At 41.2% G+C, this 20,405-nt stretch overlaps 1 protein-coding gene across 1 annotated transcript; it reads right to left on the minus strand.

The window, feature by feature from the left end:
- Positions 1 to 470: 470 nt before the first annotated feature.
- ERCC3 (ERCC excision repair 3, TFIIH core complex helicase subunit) lies at positions 471 to 19,979 on the minus strand. The gene is made up of 15 exons (XM_038142123.1): positions 19,855 to 19,979; positions 19,566 to 19,771; positions 18,406 to 18,642; positions 17,733 to 17,782; positions 16,696 to 16,831; positions 16,321 to 16,485; positions 15,132 to 15,336; positions 13,822 to 14,136; positions 12,500 to 12,684; positions 9,796 to 9,998; positions 6,388 to 6,484; positions 6,088 to 6,205; positions 4,772 to 4,890; positions 1,493 to 1,645; positions 471 to 1,135 (listed from the first exon to the last, which is right to left on the minus strand). The coding sequence occupies exons 1-15, from the start codon at positions 19,871 to 19,873 to the stop codon at positions 1,001 to 1,003; spliced, it is 2,343 nt and encodes a 780-aa protein (XP_037998051.1). The 5' UTR covers positions 19,874 to 19,979; the 3' UTR covers positions 471 to 1,000.
- Positions 19,980 to 20,405: the final 426 nt, after the last annotated feature.

The following is a 20,405-nucleotide window of genomic DNA, read 5'->3' on the forward strand; positions in this document are numbered from 1 at the left end:
TCTGCCACAAACCACCAGCATTTCCTTATCATTTTCTAGAATTATAATGCACTCTTCATTAATAAAAGAAACTCAGGAATCTTTCTTTCACACTTTCTTCCAATTCACCTTGTGAGAAGTCAAAATGCTTTTTGATTCAATAATAACCTCTGTGGTGACAGTGCACTGTATAGCAGTTATGAAGGTTTTATTGCATGGTTAATAAATAGGATATAAATAACAAGAGAAACGGCTTTTATTTGAGCAACTTCTCAAGAGTAGCAAGAAAAATTAGGAAAATGAGCACAGAATTCATTTGCATTTACTACTAATGCTTTCCTTGAGTTTACTTTGGAGACAGTCTCTTTTTCTTCTTGTCTTCAAACTCTAAAGTATTTCTGACCTATTTGTTAGAATTTTAATACAGGTAAAGTCACAAGTATAAATTAGCTCTCAGTTAAAAAATATAATGTAAAGTGCTCCTCTCAGGATTTGTTCAGCTCACTGAATGATTTTATTTAAGCATTTTGAGAAACAGTATATTGTTGAGCAGACACAAGAATCAGATAAATAATATCTCAAACATCAGTACAAACTTCATTTACAAAACCTTTTCAGGACTCTTCTGAAAAAGGATCTTCAGCTGATAAAAATAAAATCTATTAATTACCCTGAAAACCAGACAAGTACTTCTCTTGAATGAAGTGGCCCATATGCTTCTGCCCTCTGGCCATGAGGAAATGAGGGCATAAGACAAGGAGCACGGTGCCACACAAAAAAAGTATGTGCTGTGACATATTTGTATCTTAGAAGTTTCTAAAAATATTTTCATGGTAAGATTTAGTTCCTTATTTGCTTTCCCATTCACCATGAGAGTACATACATTGATAAGTAATATGGGGCTGTACAGATGCATATAGAAGAGTCTGTTAAAGGACCTTTCATAAATTCGAACTCCATCTTTCCAGAAACAGGCACACGCACACGGGTGAGGTTTCCAGGAGATGCCTGTGTGAAGGAGTCACTTGCGGAAGCGTTTGAACAGGGGGTGGATGTGCTTGCTGGAGGACGCCTTGCTCCGTGAGGAGTGGTACTCCATGTAAACGGTGTCATCTGCTCCAGACATGGAGCTCATGGTGCCTGGACGGCGGGACACCTGCAAGGACAAGGAGCACACGCACGTGCTTAGTGTGGCATCAGAGGCTTAAAATATTTTCATTGCATGTGACTTAAAAGATCTACTTCAAAATCTGTAATGACAGATCTGTTACCTTCTCCTTCAAATATGATGGAGAAGGACACAAATTCCATGTCAAATTTCTTCTGAGTGCCCTACAAGTGAATTATTCCAATAGCTAAAGGCTAATACAGATTAAAAAACCAAATCTGTTCTCTAATGTTTCACAAAGATACCAGGCCATCCGTGACAACATCACATTTAGAACTGGATGGAAATAAAATGGCCGAGTTCTGTCCCACCTGTGGTCATCCTTTTCAAAGAATTCTTCATTACCTGAGCTGACTTTGAACCATATTCTCCAGCAACTACTTCCTCCTCAGCATCCAGGTCAGATGCTTGCAGGACTTTCTGGAGAAGCTGCTGCTGTTCCTCTTTGGTTGAAAATGAAAGTTCTTCTTCTTCCATGCCTGCCAGCTTTGTGATTACCTAAGAAACAAAGCACACGACAAGGTGAGGGCTCTTCCTCCTCACTGTTAGCTACTCAAAACCAAGACAAGTATTTCTGATTCCATATCCTGTTGGAACTGCCTTCAACTTTCATTAATGGTTGGAACAACCTCAAAATACAGATAGCACAGATATATAAAATCTTGCTAAGTGATGTACATATACATACACTCACAGCTCTTGTAATATTCTGGCTGGAAATGCAAAAGAAAAATCTTTGGGGAAAAAAAAAGGAAAAGAAGAAAGAAAAGCTCTGAGCAGAGCATGTCTGCTAAACATTGTTTATACCAGCTTGACCAAGAACCTGACTAAAGCACATATAACTCAGACATGTATTCAACTCACTGCAAGTTTGGTATCATGCCGTAGGCTCTAGATTTGTCTAGTTTAAGAACCAGTATTTTATATTCAACAAAAATAATCCAGTAGCTCTGCAGAGACTTAGAATTTTAGCAAGAAGCATTCAGGACAATGGGGAAAAGCCCCTAACAAACTGAGATATACAGCTGTTGGGAGACAGTGCAGCAACCTGCAGCAGAGCATCAGTCACAGAGCAAAAGGACTCTTCCAGCCTTTGAGTACTTAAACACTGGGTAACTTCATTTAAGTTTGTTCTCCTTGGAATTCTCAGTAACTCATCTGGCAACTGAGGGTGCAGGGCACATATGACCTACTGGCAATGCAGTGCCATGGGCTCCACCAGCTCACAAAGCTCCTCTTCTGAAGAACTGAAAGATCTCAAGCCTCTGTTATAAAGATTTGCAACAGGCAGCTTACTTTCTTAACCAGAGGTATTTTGAAATGGTCACATTTGACATGGTTTTGAGAAAGACATTCTAATTCAACCATTGATTATGTAGTGTTTTCCCTCATCTTTTCTGCTTACCTTTTGAGTCAATACAATCAGAAACTAATTACCTCAGCAGTGTGGGTTGGAGCAGATCACAAAAACACTGTAAATAAAGTTTAAGGTAAAAGAAATCCATGTTAGCTGCCAAGCACCATATTTCAAAAATAGGTGTTGAATGAATAATCAGTGCTGTGGGCTGTTATTTGTGGGAATGTCTAGTCTGAAAAAGGATGTTTTCCTGAGAAAATGTCCAAGCTTGAAGGATCCACTGATGGAAGGAATCAGTCCTACATTGCTAAAGGAACACTATGGTACTCCTTGTTTATTTAGGAGGATATGTGCTATGGTCACCTCAAAAATAAAGAAAAAGGAGTCACAAAAATCCATTTTAAATTCTATTTGCATGTTTCCAGCTCCGCTTGCAAAACAGTGCTAGCATGATTCATAGAATGGAAAGAATTCCCACTGCATCATCTTTTAATATGTCCAACTGATGCTCTGTTTAAAAGTTACCCCCAATTCTTTAATATACAGAGTTCTTCTGCTACTGGTTTAAAATTTAGTATATCCTACATTTAGTCTCTAAATAAAAAAACAATACAGTAGCAAAGGCAACTGGTTAGCTAACCAAAAAAACCAGCTAGCAGTACACTCCAAGCAGTAAACTTTAATAAGGCTGATATTTAAGAAGCAACAAGATATGTGGATTCAGCAAAAACATATCACTCCAGTTTTCTTTTTGATGAAAGGCAGAGAATGAAGCTATGGAGAGATGGCAAGAAGAAAGTAAGTCCTAAACAAAAACTGTTACCCTTTTTAACTAGTAATGAATTTTTAGTTATTTAGGAACACAAATTCTAAAGGAGAGGACATTAGCATTGAAATAATTACCTAAAGAAGAGCTGGAGTCTCCACATTTGGAATACTAAGAAGGCAGACATCTATTTGGAATGGCATACACATAGTTCATCCTTGCTCGGAATGAAGAAACACAATAGCTGTATTTTTGGAAGTTTCTTTCAGCCCTATTCTTCTTTGATGCCAGCTATGACTAAGTTTGGCAAACAGAAGAAAATAGATATTCTAATGTTTTACTTCTAATCTGCAAATAAAGAACCTTCCAGTTCTGGTCAGCAAAAATGTTGCTCCAGATACTCAGCTGGCCACTTGCACTGCTTTCGTGCCACATTACACCAAAGCTGCTAGGACTAAGAGCTCTTTCCTTGCAAAATGAAATACCTCTATTTTAACCTCCTTCTTAGCTCTAGAATCCAGGGCATTCAAATATAAGTAAAGGTACCGTTCTAATCTTCCTGGCTATGGCCACACAGATGCATTTGCTGTAATTAGTTGCAGCTTAGTACTGATCCACAACTTTGTTGAAACATATTCACTACAAAGGAAAACAAAGTTTCCACCTATAAAGACCATGACAGGTCTGTTTCTAAAGAGCTCTTTAATGGGCTGCTCTTTCCAGAGCTGTGATTTCCTCCAGCCCAGCAGTTCAGGGGGATGTCCTGTACTGGCGCCTCACCCAGACAAGCTCTTGAACAGCCAGATGTGGGAGTCTTATTTTTCATTCTCCTCAGCACTGCTTCTCATTGAGAAGGCTTCAATAAGAGCAGTAAGCTCCAATTTTTCAAAGGAATAATTTATCTAAACCTAAGAGCTATCATGATACTCTGCTGCCTTTACAGCCTAACAGATGAGCACACAGGGCAATCCATGCATTAAAAGAAAAATAAGTGAGATACACCATGAAATCTATAACATAGAGGAGCTTTGGTTATGTTTGGAAGAAGATGACACAGTGAAATACTGGTCTGAGACCGGAGCTCTTTGGAAATTGTCACTTCCCAAGTTTCTCAAGTTGTCTAAATTGGTGCTGCCCACTCTGACAACACCAACACTGCTTTATGTAGTGCCACTGTGATACTGTAAAATGGGAGGCCTGCACACATAGACAACTGAACAGCACAAACATAAACCAACCACCAAGGAACAGCACTGCACTCTGCAGGGTGCCTGCTTTCAAGTTACAACACCTACCTTTGTAGAAGCTGTACAAAGCTACTTGTATCTGCCCTCACAACAGATGATAAAACAACTCCAGGGCAGTTCTTGCTTGCAAGAAAAACCTTCATTAATGCATTCCACAACCAGAATTCTCAAGTACTAGACCAAATACTAACACTGAACAATATGAAAATCACATTCTTAGGCCTCAAGTATAATTAACAGAAGGAACAAGTTACCTTGAAGCTATAACCTTGATCTACAAGAAACCGTTGTCGTTTTGTTGAATATGCCATTTCCTGAGTGTCTTGGGATACAAGGGAATAAAAAAAGGCATTGTACTCCTCTGCAACCATGCCTAAGAGACAAAAATATTCAGTGATTAGTTTCATTTGGAACAATTCAACAAAGAACAACCAAGAAATAAATACTGAAAACAGGTACTTAAGTAACTTGTCCCCACAAAAACTATTTGCATTGTCTATCTGCATCCAGGCCTTGCATAAACTGATTGACACAGCATGGAAACTCCTCCTTTTGTTCTTAATAACTTGAGGACAGGTGAAAAGACAAAAACAGAAAAGGAAATGTAGACTAACACAATGACACAGGTGCTCTAAGAAGAATCTGCTGCTTTATTCTGCTAGGGAAGGTGAACGATAAAACTGTTTTTAAGTCTATCATGTCAAGAAGAAGTGATAAGTCAAGAGCAAGGAGTGCAGTGCATGTCAAAAAAAGTCCATCAGAAAAAGACAAAGGAAATGTTTTATCCATGTGAACTAGAGTTTGCAGTGGTTTTGAATTAAAAAATTATGCAAATATTCTTAGCTAAGAATTCACAGCAATATCAGAAGACCAGCACATACCAGGCTGTGCATAAACCTTTTTTTACACTCACAGTCATTAAGGTGTGTTACCCTGGTAATAGGGTTCTCTCAGGGTTTCACTAAGACTTTGTCAATTCACTAGCATGGGGTTTGTTTGCATTTTCAAACAAAGACTTACCTGTAACAAGAACAAACTGCTTGTTTTAAAATATTAAAATATATAAAATAATATATAAAATACACAAACTGCTTGTATTAAAATAAGTGTATGCAGAGCTTAAGTCTGAGTAGAAAGTATGTTAAGAGCAATTGTTCTAAACAAAAAAAAATTCCTTTGGCCATGTTTTACAAAAACACACCAAATCCATTTTTTAAAAGCAAATAATCTACAGTGTCAAAAATGTGATTTCTAGAGGCTTGCTTCTTAGAATAATACTATGATCCAACACAAACAATTTCATGTTGAAGAAAATATCAAGAAATGAAAAAGTGAGAGAATTGCATAGAAAGTCAGTTTTCTTTCAGCTTTTTTTGTCGTTTAGAAGTTTTCTCACCACTAATTTTACTGACCCAGAAGATGCTTCATTTTCATTCACTGGTATATGGGTATATTCTCTTTGACTAAAACATAATGCAAGGACAGTATAAAGAAGCCTCAGGAACATCCAGTTTTTCTGCTCTAGGTTGTTGTGATCCAAGGCCCAGAACCCAAGCACCACCTCCTTTACCTTTCTTGGCTCTCAGCACTCGTCCCAGCCTTTGAGCCTCCTGCCTTCGTGACCCACCGTGGGATGAAATCTGAATGAGAACATTGGCTTCTGGCAGATCGAAGGACGTGTCCCCTACCTGCAACAGAGCAGCACCTCTGAGCAGTCTCTGATTCCCACATCTCCCCAGCCAACACTAAAGACAAAGCACAGCTTTCTTTCTGAGCTGTGATACGAAGATGTCAAATGCACACCATGCATGTGACTCTAAAAGTTGACTCCAAAGACAGGCACAAGGACACAGTGAATGTACTCCCTCACCTTGGAAATGAAAATAGTGTTGATTTTTGGATTGTGCTTGAAGTTTTGCAGAATTTGCATTCTTTCCCCTTGTGCAGTAGGACCATAGATATAGGGTCTGAAAAGAACACAACATATACAAATGAAATAAATTCAAGATTTCTCACTCATTTCTTATGAGGCACCATGGCAAGGAGTGCAGGACATCTTTGAGCAGATATGAAAACAAACCACATTTTGGTACAGATATCAGTTTACTTTTAGCTTGTTTGACTCTTCATGGCTGCTGCCCAGGGGTTTGTGGAACCCTCTGCAGCAACCCAGTCAGCCAGAAAGAAATTCTGACAGTTACAAATGTTTTGCAATTACATGCACCAATGAAGTTGTATATAAACTACATTTGCTAAGCCTACATGAAAGACTGAAGGCAGCTGTTAAAGACTTTTTTTCCTCAAATGTACTGAGTTAGCACATTTACAGCTGCAACCTCTGCTTCCTATTTAAACACTTGAAAATACAGGCTTCTCTATCAAGGACACACTGGGTGTCACAAATGGGCTGCTGGGTGTTGTTCTGGGAAAATTATTTTTGCTTTTCAAGCTAACCTCTTGCCCCTTCTAATACCTTCTGGGCCTACTGAAATGATGCAAAGGCCTCAAACATTTCATGAGCAGCTCACAGTGGCATTTCACCTATGGTTTCTGATGTCTGACAATGAATTACATGGAACATTTAACGTCTCAATCCCAAAGGCTCACACAAACTCAGTCACTCACAGACTTCATGAGTAACTTGGACTGCTGTGAATTTTCCAGTGTCTGACTGTTTTATTTCTGCCTAAGCAGAGTTAAAAAACCAAAAAGCTAAGAAGAGAAGAGCCCACACAAAAACAGTGAGCTGCATGCAGGATAGCACTGCCACTGCTTTGTCATCTCTTGTACTACTTTTCCAAATTAAGGTTATCAAGCATCTCCAAACAGTAGGAGTTAAGTTTTCCAATTACCATTTTGCTCACAGTTCCATAAATTATTTCTAACACAAGGAACCAAGCTCAAATTTTCCATTTGGTATTGCACATATGTGAGTGGTAGCTGAACATAAACATGGCAGTGCATAGGACTAAGGTTTTCTATTCTTATCAACTAATCCCTGTGCACTGGGTCCTCTTGCTTTCTTTACTACAACCTTTATTCTAGGGTTCTTTACCAAACAATCCTAGTAATGTCTAATCTAATTCTTCTATTTAAGCAGACTTTTAGAAAAAAGACAGCTAAAAAATAAAAGCGGCAAATGAGCAAACTCTGAAAAAATATCTTCGTTATTCATTTTGTAGCATTCAGTAATATCTTAAGTCTCATTTTAATTTCATGTAGTATTCAAATTGTGAAGTTAAATGGCAGATTTAAACTGAAACGAATTTTTTGAGCCTTCCTTTTCTTAAGACCACCAAGAAGGCATTCAAACACATTTTGTATTAAGAACAGAATAATCCTGAACTCCTGGCTATCAATCCTTCATTTTAACTTGCCCAGATCCTACTTGACAGTGATTCACTGGCATTCCTGAGTACTTTTCTGAATCTAAAACATTAAGTACTAAATGGATTATTTTTTAATAACTCATTTTCCTCACTGCAAAAAGACATTTGAGGGACTTGCAAAGATAGATTCCTCTGCCATTAACTGACATAACTAACAGAATCACAGAGACACAGTCCTTCAGAAACAGTGATTTGAGCATATACCAAACACCAGTGAAACCAGGCAGTACATGAGCTGTGCTGTCCTGGATGACAGAATCATGATGGAGGGAAAGCTGGCTGAGCAAATTTGGATTCTCTGGCCCCCAAAATTGCAGACAAAGTAATTCCTGTCATGTGCATGGTCTTTCCCTGATGGTTCCCCACTACCAAGGGCAAAGGGGTTAAGGGAGGAGCCAGCAGAGGCAGCCAGACTGTGGCCACCTCTCCCCCATGGGGGAGCCCACCCAGCCTGCAGGCTCGTCAGGCCATGAGAAGGGCAGTGGGAGCTGTGCTCCTGCTGGGCACACAGCCATAGCACTCCTGCTCTACCCACGGGGCTGCTCTCTCCTCCACACACAGAGTTCCTGCCCTGCACAAACTAACAGTTCCCTTTGGTTTAGCCTTCTCACAGCAAAAAACCTCCAGTTAAAACAAACCTCACCTTTGCCCAGCACAGCAAGCCTCCTTTCTTTCTAAGAGTAGCAGCTGGATAACCTGGAGTTCCATAAACGATGTGAGAAACACAGAATTCACTCCAGAACATAAAAAGGGGCCACCTACTATTTCTTCAACTGGTTTTCCTGCAACGCTTCCACAGCATCTACTCCACTTGCAACTGCTGTGCCCCACAGCATCCCCCGCCCCCCAGCATTGCCTGTGCTAAAGGCTTTGTCTGTGGTACACTGAACACTGCTAGAGACATTCCAGAGGCATCATTACAGCTAATCTCTGTCCAGACAGATTAAAAAAATGATGAAAGAGACCACGGGTGTTGGAATTCATCCAACACCATTAGCTCTGCTTGCTATTTGATGTCACAGCATGCGAGCACCACACGGCCCCTTAAAACACAGTCAGAACTGATCATGAATTTTGGAAAGTGTAAGGCTTGTTTGTGGTTTTGCTAAGGAAAACTGCTCAAATTCCTAGACATGAAATCATACACCATCAAAATGCCCCACAGCTTCCAGCATGCAAGGCATTATTTGGGCTTGTCAAAGAAAGGATGAGGCCAGCTTATAAGGTTATGTTTCCCAATAATCGCTCTATGCCCAATCCTAACAAACTCTCCCTGACCATCCCTCCCCAAATCCTACCAACAGACTGATGCTGACCCCTCATTAAACCCTTTTTGCACAATCTCATGTTACAGTCATTTGAGGTAATCAAGGAGCTGTAGGGAGAAATGTCCTTCAGTTTATTAAACAATTACTGCACTTCTAGGCAGTGAACTAGTACAGCACAGATACCAAAAAAGCTTGTCTTAGTTTTTTTAGACAAGGGTAAGAACTTTTGAGAACCTGAAGAAGGCCCTAGGTCTCAGAAGATCCAGAAAGATCCAGAGAGTATACATCTGACAACCTTTGTCTCAGAGAGACAGGGGAAGCTACCATCCATTAAAGAAACAGTTCTAGTGATACTTCCAAAAGCCCCTCATTTTTCGATTGGCTTTTACTAATTAAAATAAACTTTTCTGAAACAAATGCTAAACAGGGACTCTTTTCAAACACCAAAATCATGTTGCAGTGCCAGTAAGGTCCATCCAAAAACACCCTCCTGAGCTTTTTATGCAGGACTGGAATTACAGCATTACAAAAAATATTAAAGACTACTGAAAGCTGTGAGATTGCAAGGAAATTGTCATGGAAGGAGGAAAATAACAGTGTCATCATTGGTTGAACACTTACTTCCCAAGTCTGACTGCATATTCCTTCAGTGCAAACACATTGTCAGCAAAGACGATGATTTTATCATTCCGTCGCTCGTGAAACTTAATCAGGAACTGACAGGCTCTGAATTTATTGGGGTTCATGGTGTACAGCAGTATCCTTTTCTTTGTTTTAATAGCTACATATTCTCTGTAAAATTCAGGTGACATTGGGCACCAGACCTACAATAAGAAAACACACACACACAAAGTAGCACTCCGTTATTCACTTATTAATCCCAGAGGGAATTGAAAAGATATTGGGGGCTGGTAATGCATTAGGACTTTCTATACAGGGCAGGTCACACATTTTAACACAGTCATTTCTGTGTTAAAGGAAGGAAAGCTACCAGTCAGTGAAGTCTTCTGCATCGCTAAAATCTGTTTTTCCAAAATGCTTTGGCATTGAGATCCATGACAGAAATAGGCAGTGGGACTGGAACAAGACTGAAAGACAGCTACTTCATGTTCACACTTAAATAATTTACTAAATACTACTACTTCCTACAAAGCAGTAATTAAGGGAACGAACTGTGTAGTCTCCCTCTCACAGCAGTCAAAGCTTTTTCCCATAAAGACTAATTTTCATTCATATTCTGAAAGCTGAGACACGTTTTGTCTTCAGCACAGAACAAATTCACCCACCTTTGTCCATATATCCACAGCTATTGAGTCTAGAACTTCCAAAACACTAGGATTGATTAGAAGTTTTCAACAGACAATAACATCACCACAGGATACCAAAGCAATTCTTCTATTATGTAAATAACAACCACAGTACTTCAGCAAGTCTAGGCTTATTTTTTCTACTCTAGCATGAAAAAAGAAGAAATTATCTAGTTTAAGCCAATGAAGCAACACTATTGATAACATCTGACACTATCCATAGGGGATATGATTTGGGAAACATTGACTCTGCTGTACATGAGTTATTCCCTCATATCCATTGCACAATAGAAATTAACAAACTACCACAGAGAAAAGCCTCTTTCATAACCACCATTCAGCTAAGGAAGTTAATGACAATTCACAGGAGTTTATTTAAACAACATTAAGTGTTCTGTACTGCCAAGTCCTAATTTTTTGTTTCAAAATATTTTTTTCCAGTGACTTTAATGCCAGACGATGCTTTCATTATCCTCTGGCTACATTAAAAATAAATTCATGCACTGAATAGGCTCTGTTGTTATTGTGTGCTGTTTACATGAAATACTTAAAACTCTTGAACCAGAAGACAATTACATCAAAGTCACAATGAGATACAAATACTGAATATTTGACTGTGGTAAAAAATTTCATCTATTGCTTAATGCCTACGACTACATGGCAAACACATGTATTTTGTCTTTTCATTTTGCAAGGCAGGCACTCCAATCCAAAGACTTAGTATGGCTGCTCAGAAAGGGATTATTTGTAAATTACAAAACTCTGAAAAAAACAGGTAAAGAACAAGTTTGTTGTCTTTTTTCAGACTTTGTGTAACTTTTTAAACTGTGCTTCTCTTTCTCTTTTAGAGCAGTGAAAGAGCAACACCTGCAAGAACCATGACCTGCCCTATGAGACATCAGCACTGCCCTCTCCAGCCACCTGGGAAGAACTGCACTTGAAGAGTGAGCCAGACTCCTTTCCTGGCTGAGAGGAATAAACCAAGTTGATTAATGGTGCTACTCCTCAAGGAAATCCAAACAAATATGCAAAGCAGTTGTGCATGTACTGGACTCAACACTGGGCTTTTTTGTTCTTTGCTTTTGGTAGAGTCATCAAATGTTAGTTCAAAACACTGGCCTAAGAATATAAACTTGCAGAATTTTCCCATCATTCAGAACAAAAGGTAGCCCATGCTTCATTTTTTTAATGACTAAAGGGCAGTTCAGGGACTGAGAATTTTGCTTAGCAGAACTATCCAAAGTGCCTAAGGGCAAACCCGAATTTGAGGACTGGTTACTCTCCCTTCAACAGTTATTTTCTAGGTGCTTTTCACTTGCATTCTATGAGTTCAAAGTAGTGGTTTTTTTCCTTCTACAACCTCCAATTTGCACAGTGTTCAAAAGGAGAACAGCTGACCTGCATTTGCATATTTTAGTCCAGTACCAGAGCTAGGGAGAATTGCATAAAATTAGCAAGACAGGCTTAAAATAAACCACCACAACAATAACAACACCACAAAGACAAAAAAAAAAACCCAAACTCTACCATAACACATCGCCGCTGCTAAAACTTTACTTCCATTCAACAGGAGACCAAGTAAGTTCATGAAAAAGCAATCCCCGAATACTTACAAGGAAACATTGTAACTAACAGCTTGGAGAAAGTTATACTCTTCCCTAAGTATCTTTCATGCCAATTATCAGTGATAATATATTGAATTAGGCTTTCCAAAAAGATTACTTTAACATTCTAATGCACCTGTGTGAAACGTTTTCACTTCTTTTGATACCAGATTTACCTCTCATCCATATGCTGGAAAGAACAGAGGTCACATCTTTAAACTAGAAAGAACGGTGAGATCCAGTCCTACATTTTCAGGTTTCACCCTGATATGTTCAGGCTTGAAATAAACAGGTGTTTTCTTATGTGTTTTAAAATTTCTACTATCGTTCTTTGTTATAAGAGCTGCAAATTTTTTCCTCAACTTTATAAGCATACTAAATATACACTAAAAATACCAAAAAGCAGAGCATCACCTCAGCACACTGGACTTTAGCAATGTAGCCATTGTTCTGCAGCTCCATCCAGTTGGCTTCATAGAGCTTTGGTCCAATAAGGAAGTTCAGGTCCACAATTTTATCATCTTCTCTGACCAGGGTAGCAGTCAGCCCCAGTTTACAGTGAGCTTGGACGATCGTGAGCACACGTCTGAACATTTTTGCTAAGAAATCCAAGACAAATTTTTTGTTAACTTTCCTGAATGGTTTCAGAAGATAAATACTGCAATTTTTAAAAGACATTTTCATCAACTCCTGAGCATAAGGTCAGCACAGCATTGGGAAAATCGTACCCTGTTTCACAAACACTTCTAAAAATCTGTGTTACAGCAAAACTTCACAGTGATTGCAGCTTTACTTTGCATTGTCAAATGTACTCTGAATAGCCCAGTAAATCTTCTGGCATCTTTATTATTTCCCATTCCCCAAGAGAAAATTAATATATTCAGAGGTTACATGGCTTGATTTGGGTTTCTATTATTTCCTACCAAGAACTATGACATAAGGACTCTTGGCTGACTGCCACATTCAGGACTTGCAGGATATGGCAGAATTACTCATCTTTAGTATTGCTAGAAATCACAGAGGAGTTGCTATACCTTCATTTCTATGAAACCAAGCAAGAACAAAAGTGACAGAACAATGCCAGTATGCTACTTTGATAAAATGGCAATTAATCACCAAGATCTACTTCTGAAATCCATTACTTCTGTAGACACCAAAATGTATTCAAATAAGAATAAGGAAGAACAGCTAAGAGAATCTTGGGTGGTTTTTTAGTCAGGATTATTCCACAGACACTTTAATAGTACATTATTGCTTTCCAGTAGTACAGATCTCAAATTACATGGCAATTTCAAAGACAACAGTTATTTCCGTATGTTAATCACTATGGTTACTCGTAGATATTAAAAGCTGGCCTGCAGTGACACTGCCTCTAAGAGAAGAAGGCAGATGAATTCCTCTCCTGTTCAAATATGTCTACAGCAAAATTATGCAAAGGTAATTCAGGTATTTAAAGAGCACTTTATCAACCTACATGGAGGAACTTCTACTTTACACTGCTATTATAGAAAACAAGTGTCTAATTTGAAGGGTTCAGAAAACTAGTGGTCAGTATCAGGGGAAAAAAAAGAAAAAAAAAAGTAGAACAAGGCAGTTTACTTGTTCCAAAACCCTAAGCCATGGGTTTACTCACTACATAAATCATGAGAAGAGCAGCAAAAAAACATCTCTTCTACAAGAACAGAAAGACATGAACAATGTGTGCAACGTGAAAGGTTTGCACACCTTTTCCTTACCAGGAATGGTATGGACTTCATCCAGTATCATAAGGCCCCACTCTTGACTTTTAAGCCACTCCATGACTCTTTCTGCTTCCCAAGACCGTTTTGTCGTGTGCCCCAACATGGAGTATGTGCTGATGGCAACAGAGCAGCCAATGGGCTTGTCTTTGGCATCAGAGGTGAAGCGACAGATCTGGCTGTCGTCGATGGTGGACCACATCTTGAACTGGGCCTTCCACTGCTCCACAGACACAGCAGAATTGCCGAGCACCAGGCACCGCTTGCGCACAGTGCACGCGGCTGTCACCCCCACCAGAGACTTGCCAGCACCTGCAGGGCAGGAGGAGTGACACTCATTAGTCATCTCTCAGGCACCCCTGGAGTAGGAGGAAAACAAAACCAAAGGGCGAAGGAAAACCATGAGAGGATATGAAACCATGCAAAGGGAAATTTCTTTGATGTTTCTTTGCTACAATAGTCTTAAAGAGATCAAGTATTTGCTTCTTAAAAATACAGCTGGATTGTCTTACAGGACATAACAGTATTTCCTCAAGAAAATAATTGCAAACAATGGCTTTGACAATTAGAAGCAATCATTTTAATGCTTTTTAATTTCAAAAGAATGTTAAATTACAGGTGGCTACAGAAAGCCTCCCTAAGAATGCTCTATTCCTCTGTCTCTGCCAGTTATACATTCCCCCACAAAGCAACTCCCTAAATCTTCCCATCCTTCACACTTCTCCCAGCACTCCTTACTTACTCTCAGGCCCTCATCACAGATACCCATGTGCCTCCTTCTCCCCGAATACTGAGGGCACTGGCACACAGCCTCCTGTTTGCTCCTTTTCCCCATTTTCTGTAGGCTGTCTCAGTCACCATGTTTCTCACTTCTTCCTAAACTCCCCTGCCCAGCACCTGTGCACTCAAACTCTTTTCTTCCTTGGACACCCCTTTACGCCACCTTTGTACTCCCAGCTCCCCTCAATTTCCCAATTCCCAACCAAGGAACAAATTCCAACGCCAACAGCTTTACATTTCAGAGGAAGATGAGCAGAAGTGGCAGAGGGCACGGTGGAAGCACGACTGGCACTGTGAAGGTATCACAGCTGCTCCCCAGCCCCTGCCAGGACACTGACAGCTCTGCAACCCAGCTCTCCCTCAGCACTGCCTCATCAACAGCTCAATAAAAACCACCAGGACTCTGCACACTGGGACTAGAACAGTCCCTGCTGCTGTCTGAAATCCAGGCAGCTGTCATCTTTGGAATTTTCTTTACTACAGGCAAACAAAGAACAAATTGTCTAAGTACCAACACAGAAACTTACCACATGGCAAGACAATAACACCAGACCTGGCTCGTCCATTCCCAAACATCTTCCTTAGGCTTTTCTCTTGATAGGGCCTGAGGACTGCAGTAGGTTTCAGATCTATATTGATATCAGGATTCACAGAATCATTTCTGAAATCATATTCTGCCAGCAAGGGGTACTCCAAATGGATACAACGCTTCTGAAGTTCTTCAATCATCTCCTGAAGAGGAAACAAAGCTTCAGTTGATAAATTCTACACATCTGAGTTAATTTCTTTTCCCTAAAAACAACTAGGTTACACAGTACCAAGTGAAGTTACAATTATTTTTTATGCTTATTAAGTCTTATTCTGGAAACTTTACCTGTGATTACCCCAGCCCCCAAAACACTTTGAACGACAGTTAATATTAGAGAGGGCTCTTTAGGCAGATGAAGAACATCACACATTCAGCTCAGATTGCTGCTCGCCCAGCAATGACTAAACTACACCCTGAAGTCCTGCAATGAAGAGTTCAGTAACAGACACGAAAGGTTCTGTGTGCTACACAGAACTGCACATCTGTTACCACAAAAACCTCCACAGCCTGTAGGGAAGTTATTCCAAGACAATGACAGGCTGAATCAGTCACCAACAGGTTGTTGGTTTGGGCTGGCTTTTTTCAAATAAACAAAACAGCTACTAAGTTATCCTTTTTTAAATTCCTTTTTCCCCTACTAAGGCATCATTAGAATTATAATTACCAAGTACAAAACCAATTTGAGAAGTTGTACAGAAGCTTTCTGAAGGTCAAGCAAGGACTGCGCTCCAATCTCCAGCTCCCCTTCTTAAGTGATGAAATTGGAACCACCAAGAAACAGTTCCTTCTGCACCCATGAATTACAAACCAAAAGCCAGAAGGAAAAGCAAAGAAAACAAGCTCTCTGAAAGCAGCCCTCCACCGACTTCTCATCTTTAACCAAGTAATACTCAGCCACATGTGATCGGGGCCTCCCTAAGCCCCTGGAGCCTCTCAGGCCTGTTAGCACCGAGCTCTGCAAGTAGGAAAAGAACAACACCCACACTGCCACTCTCTAAAATTCTAAACTTTAGAAGGTAAAAGGAAAGAAATATTAATGACATCCAGTGATCTCATCTACCAAACAAAGAGCCACAGTCCTTCCTAGTAAGTTCTCATGCTTATGTGCTTCTGTGCAATATTCATACCTGCTTGACTTCAAAAGACACCGTCTGTGTTTCCTCCTCCTCCTCCTCATCTTTGTCCATCTGTTCATAAAACTCAAATAAGTCAGCTGGGACATCTGGCTTATTCTGAGCATCTGTTCCCTGTGAAGTTGATGGACCAAGGCCACCTTCACTAGATTTGGAAATCTGAAATAGAGGAACATGAATTTTCACCACAAGTTTGATTAGTGACACACTCTGGCTCCCCTCTTCTCCCCAAATTCGGGCTCAATAAAGAAGCAGTTTGTTACAGGCAGAATGAAGCTGATAAAACAAACAAACAATAGCAACTCAAAACTACTCAAAAGTTTATCTCCTCCAGTCACTGCAGTAATTTTAGAATATGGCTGGACATACCGCTGATTTACTTGTGAATGTCTCTGTAATCAGCTCTGTCTCTTCACCTTCAGCATTCCTCAGGCGACATTCTTTAATTACATGGTCTTGCAGAAGCTGCTGAATGACATCAGGGTGGGTACTCTCCACAAAATACCTAAAATGAAAGAATAAAGGAAAACATTTTTATGAACTCATCAACTGAACAGTGGCATAGATGCACAACTAGATGCACTCTCAAGCATCCAATCTTGGTGTCCTAATTTAAAAATAAAGACATTACAGCAACCAAAACTTTTTTAAAAGATGCCTCACACCAAAAGTATCATGTACTGTGCAGTCATCCCCCCATCTTACTCAAATGTTCTCTAACCTAACACGAGTGGCAAACTCCAGTGGAAATGCCCACACAGACCTCTCACATACACGTCTTATTTGTGACACACAAATGAAGTAAATTGTTTTGGCTGAAATGAGGTGAGCTTGTGAAAACGCCGGATGTGTTTTTAAGTCCTGTCCACAGCACCAGAAAAGCTCAAAAGACAAAACCCCAAACTTCCGAAACACAAACCACCTAAAAATTTAAAACTAATGCATCCTGGAGATTCCTCAATGATAATGCTGATTGGAGATCACAGTTAAAATATGTGCTGACATCTCCAGGCCCCTTCCAGCATTATCCTCTAGCTTTAAAACAAATCAGATTCAACACCGACACAAGCACACACCTCTTGCCACTGGATTTGCTTACCTTTCCCAAATGATTTGAAAACCTCAAAGACATATTACAAGTCCAAGCAATAAACAAACAAACTACAATATCTAATTTGCAATCTACTTTTAAAAAAGTGAAGATAACCAGCGCTAGCTCAGGATAGCCAAACACAATTCGTCAGCTAATGTATTAAATACTTCCAAAAGCTGTAAAAGCGATACCTGAGAGCCGTTACACTCAGCTGGCAGCTGTGAGACTCCAGAGCTCCTGAGAGCACTCACTCACTCACAGCTGTGCATTTGGAGGGTTTCCTGCCACAAGAGCTGAGGAAGAAGCCACTTACCTGTTATGTTTCAGAACCAGCTTCACCTTCCCATAGCTGACGGTGCACAGCTACAAAGAGAGCAGTCATTAGGAACATGCAAAAGAGAGATTCCATGTTTAGGACCAAACACTGCAGTGGCTTTAGGTCTGTGGGGAAGCACCTTACCACAAAACATTTACTTGCACTGCTGTTATGCTCATGGAACAAAACTGAAAAGGTATTTTCAGAAGATGCTCACGTCATCTCACACTGGAGATCAGGCACAGATACTCACTTTTATACCTAATCTCAAACTGTTTCCAAGACTGTGAGAACACACTTGCAGGATAAGGCAGGCTGTCTCATAGTGCCCCACTATTACAGACTACTTACTACATTCTCAGTTTTCCTTCAGAGCAAATCTGAGGAAATTTTCCCCATGTACAAGCTATACTGGCTGAAATTATCTATACAGACACTTAAATGTACTTTTTATAAATCCCACAAAGGCTATATTATGAAAATAGTATGTGTGGAGCAGTATCATATGCAAAAAGACAGAAAAAAAATATTGTCTTGAAACACTGACAGAAAAAAGACAGTTAAAAGTGATGAATTATTAAAAAATAATAAATCCATTAGGCAGAGGCAACAGGAAAGGAATTCCTTAGTAGAAACAGATGTATTTCCAATACCAGTAGAATAGCCCTACCTTGATAAACTGAATTATTCCATCTGGGACACCAGTCTTGCTGAGTTTCTGCAAATACTCGGTGATGTCACTTGTCTGCAAGCCCACACTCACAGCAGCATACAGGGAGTAAGCAGTCAGCTTGTACTCGTGAATATGGGTGGGTCTGCACACAGGCTCAGCAATGGCAACCAGAAAGTCCTGTGCATATTTGTAAACTGGAGAAAAGGCTTCCAAAAATATATGACCATCAGGAGCCTACAGAAATAAACAAATGTTGAAGGCACAACACTGTTAGTTGAACTGAATCTCATAATAAAGTTACAAGAAAATGAATAAATATATAACTTTTGTCTTCTAAAAATGGTCCAGGAATTGATTTGTCCATGTTCCTTCCATGGCACTATGAATAAACCACACCCAGATCAATAAAGTTTATCCAGACTGACATGCTAGGGTATACTTTCTTTTCTAATGCTAAAGAAATTGCTTGAGTAAAGGCAAGCTTCCAGCTCCATTCCCCTGGAACAACAAAACTGCTTGCTCATGTTATGCAGAATGAATGAATGAATGAAAGGCAGCACTTGGGTATCACAGCCCCAGGTGCCTGTCCACCACTTGGTGACAGGCACCGTGCAGATGCTGGCTGGGAAGCCACCTCTTCCCAAGATGCTGCACCACTGGCCAAACCTTGGGCAAGTTTACTGACATCCCTTTCAAAGGACAGAGAAAACAAACGACATCAGTTACGGAAGATAAGGCCAGCCTGACTTAAAGCTGTTTCACTCCAACATACAAACCCTGCTACTGTGTCACTGCAGTGATAGATTCCACTCGTGTCATCAGCCAACGCGCTGCTGTCTGGCCGGGCTGTTGCTGTGCCCTGCAGCACACCCGCGACAGCCGGGTCTGCAGCAATCCCCTGGGCACTGCCGGGGCTCCTGTCTCCGCACAGGCGCTGCAGGGGACGCAGCGCCCCGAACCGCATCAAACCCCGCTCCCGGGCGCGCCCAGGCTCTCCACCCGCCCGCTGCGGCCCGCCCCGCGCTCCCCGCCCGACCCCGCAGCAGGGCCGGCTTCTCCCCCGCCCCGGGCCCGCCCGTGTCCCGCAGCGACCCCGGCCCCCGCGCGTCCCACCCTCGGGCACACGGCGACAGCGGCCCCGCCGCCCCCGCACGCACCACCCAGAGCGGCCGCGAGCTGTGGTCGGCCTTCAGCGGCATCTGCAGCCGGTAGTCCTTGGCGCCGTACTCGTCCACCTTGGTGCCGCTCTCCTCCACCTGCTTCCCCGCCGCCGACGGCACCGCCTCCTGCGGCTCCTTCCCGGCACCTTCGTCCTCATCGTCTTCGTCGTCATCGTAATGGCGCTTCTTGGACTTCTTCTTATCTGGGAGCAGAGCGGGAGCCGTGACGAGCCGCCCCGGACCCCCCTCCCCGGCCCGGCCCGCGCCGCTCCCCGGCCCCGCTCACCCCGCTCCTTCCTGCCCATGGCCGCCGCGCGCCGCGCTGCGCCCGCCCGCGCGTCACTTCCGCAGGGCAGCGCCGCGAGGGGAGGAGACACCGTCGTCTCTCTGTTCCCGGGGCCGGCCCCGCCGCGGGGAAACGCGCGGGCGGGCGCGGGGCGGGGCCTCGGATCCGGGGGCAGCCACACCCCGCGCCACGCCCCGACCAGCGGGAAACGAGGAAAAATAATTAAAAATTAATAAAAGAAACTGAACTTCCGGAAAGCGCACCGTAAATAACAATAAATAAGCCAACTCGGAATTGAGATACGAGAGTGACATTGCGCAGCGTTCTAAAGTACAGAATTCTTAAAAGAAAAATCACACTGTTGTCCCTACAGAGTGTTTTAATATATTTCTAAGTACAATTCGTGTCTGATTTTGGAAATACAAATACATTTCGAATGGTTAAAAACAAAAATTAAAAAAATATTTTGAACATCAGCCAGCTGAAAATATATTTATCTAGTAAATCATCTCTCAAAGCTTTTATATATTTAATTATTCTAACTAAACATA

This window comes from Motacilla alba, chromosome 7 (assembly GCF_015832195.1).
Source record: "Motacilla alba alba isolate MOTALB_02 chromosome 7, Motacilla_alba_V1.0_pri, whole genome shotgun sequence".
NCBI classification, from domain to species: Eukaryota; Metazoa; Chordata; class Aves; order Passeriformes; family Motacillidae; genus Motacilla; species Motacilla alba.

What these genes read in the sequence shown, in the direction of transcription:
- ERCC3 (XM_038142123.1), bottom strand. An exon ending in GCTCGCGGCCGCTCTGGGTG is followed by an intron (nt 18,643 to 19,565) that starts GTGCGTGCGGGG and finishes TTATTTCTGTAG; the next exon opens with GCTCCTGATGGTCATATATT. An exon ending in ACACTATTTTCATTTCCAAG is followed by an intron (nt 6,206 to 6,387) that starts GTGAGGGAGTAC and finishes GCTCTGTTGCAG; the next exon opens with GTAGGGGACACGTCCTTCGA.